General features: G+C 41.2%; 1 protein-coding gene across 1 annotated transcript in view; it reads left to right on the forward strand.

Moving 5' to 3' along the window:
• Positions 1–1,971, forward strand: part of RAPGEF6 (Rap guanine nucleotide exchange factor (GEF) 6) — a gene marked incomplete at its 3' end in the record, with an annotated part of 47,198 nt that extends 45,227 nt beyond the window's left edge. Inside the window, exon 19 of the mRNA XM_010282219.1 lies at positions 1,751–1,971. Coding sequence (XP_010280521.1) covers positions 1,751–1,971 — 221 coding nt within the window. The remainder of the gene's footprint in view (positions 1–1,750) is intronic.
• Between the last annotated feature and the right edge of the window lie 415 nt (positions 1,972–2,386).

Consider the following 2,386-nt stretch of genomic DNA (forward strand, 5'->3'; position numbering starts at 1 on the left):
TGGCGCGGCGGTGCCGTTTGTCAGCGAAGAGTACCCGCGCGCTTCTGCGCAGAGAACGGATTTACCCCGCCAGCAGTGAGGGGGTCGGCGCCAGGACTTGTGCTAGGCAGGAGCAGGTTTGGATGCCGGTCCCTGATGCGAAATGAGCAACTCGTAGATGCCCTTGGTGCAGGAGAGCTCAGCAGCTCTCAGGGGAGAGATACCTAGGACCCAACCGGAGCCACCGTAATTTCTAACCCTTGGGGCTACTGTGAACACAAGGGAATAAGGAAAAATTGTTTTTGAAGGAAATGGAATTAAATTGACTTAAAGAGTCAAGCCCAGACTTAAAAGAAAAACAGTGTGTACATAAGCAGTAAAGTATTGCTATTGTTAAAAATAAACATAATGTAGTTGCCTGTCTCGTTACAGAATAGGCAGTAGCTTTGTTCTCGTCGGTAGGAGGTAGGAGTACCCCCTTGGTCTGACCAGGTGTGAGCAGTCCAGCATGCCTTTTGCTCCTCTTTGCCTATAAAAGCATTACATTTTTATTTAATGAGGTTACAAATTTCTGCCAGTTTTTAAGCTTATACTTTCTCTTAGATTGACCCACTAAGCTCACTGTGCTTGATTCCTTAGAATTCCTTAAACAATATGTTTCTTTCTGACTCTTTTGGCTGTTATGGCTCTTCTGTGGTGGAGATTGTTTATTCTACCACTTGTGATTTGTAAACGCACCCAAGGTCTTGGTAAATACCTTTACAAATAATTTAGCCTTTAAAAATAAAGTTATTACTCTGAATGTTAAAAAAAAAAAACAAACCACAAACAAACGACATTAAACAACTTTATTGACCCTTTCCATTAGAATTTACGTGTAACATACACCTTTTATTAAAAAGTGGATTAGGACTGGTGTGGCCATAGGACTTGAAACTGAGGTTGTGTGTATATTTGAACTGTATGAACATCAGTTGTTCAGTCACTGATTCAGTGTGAATAGGAGCGACTGTCAGGGAGAGTAACTGATGTACGTGAACTGTTTGGGGATTATTTATTTTTGCTTCAGTTGCTGATAGAATTGGTAGCTCAAAATTAGGAGCATTGAAGAGCATCGTCTTTCATAGATGCAAGTCTGGGCGTATGTACATTATCACTGCCTCCCTGACCTTTGTTGGGATACTTTTTAATGAGCTGCTCTTCTGTGAATGTTTTTACTTAATTGGAGAGAGAAGTTAAGTGTGTAATATGAGGTACTTTGCATATTTAACATAATTTCCCCCCTATTTAAACATTGTCAGAAGCTCAGTTTTCTAAGAGGATTACAGTAGTCACTCACTTCTGTACTCAGCTGAATTGCAAGAAGTTTCTGTTGTAAGCCTGGTGCAACCAGTGGGGACCAAATGCCTTAAAGGAAGAAAGTGTGTCCGTTCTTACAATCTGCAGCTGAGGGAGCGTGGGTTTTGCAGCACAAGACTGTGATTCATCAGCAGAGCTAAAGGGGTACTTTACGCAGTGTTGCGCCTCGTTCTTGCTAGTTCCACACTTTCATACGCCATCCTTTTCTAGACTCAAATTGCTGCTGTCAATTTACCAGAACATTTTAAGACAAGTGTTGTTTTAATGCTGTTCATCTTTTTAACTCGTTGCATCAGCATGCACTAGCCCTAACTGAAGATTATTGGTATTAATCTGCTTTGGCGTGTGCTACTGTAGCTCCTCCTTGCTGCTGAGAACTAAACATTTACTGCTTTGCTCTTTTCTTTTATAGGTCTCTGAGCCAGGGCAGCACAAACTCGAACATGCTGGATGTACAGGGAGGTGCTCACAAAAAACGTGCCCGACGCAGCTCGCTTCTGAATGCCAAGAAGCTGTACGAGGATGCCCAGATGGCGAGGAAGGTGAAGCAGTACTTGTCCAACCTGAATGTAGAGACAGATGAAGAAAAGATCCAAATATTGTCACTCCAGTGTGAGCCTGCGTATAGCACTTGTAAGTACGGTGATCTAGAATGGTGGCGTGATCTATAATATTGAGAAAAATCTTGTTCCTTCCCTAGAAATATTCATTTAAGATCTTTCTCTTCTCCATTCAAGAAAAAATACTCCAGTAAAGTGCTTGTTTGTCAATTCATGTACTAACAATTTCAGCAAGCCATCGTTTGTCTTCTGATCTTGGTTGAGCTCCAAAAACTTCAGTAATGTTTTCTATTTTGACCTATAGTTCTTAAACTGTGTGCCTTTTCATCAGTCTGGAAGGAAATGCAATAGTACATTAGCTCTATTCTTGCCCTGCTGTCCTTGTACAGAATTAGGAAGGATAAAAGTAACGTTTACCGTATGAACAGCAAGAAAATGAAGAGCGACAAAAATCAATGTAGAAACTGCAATGGATTACAGCTTAGAAT

The sequence above is a fragment of the Phaethon lepturus genome, unplaced genomic scaffold (genome assembly GCF_000687285.1).
Source record: "Phaethon lepturus isolate BGI_N335 unplaced genomic scaffold, ASM68728v1 scaffold1032, whole genome shotgun sequence".
Lineage (NCBI taxonomy): Eukaryota > Metazoa > Chordata > Aves > Phaethontiformes > Phaethontidae > Phaethon > Phaethon lepturus.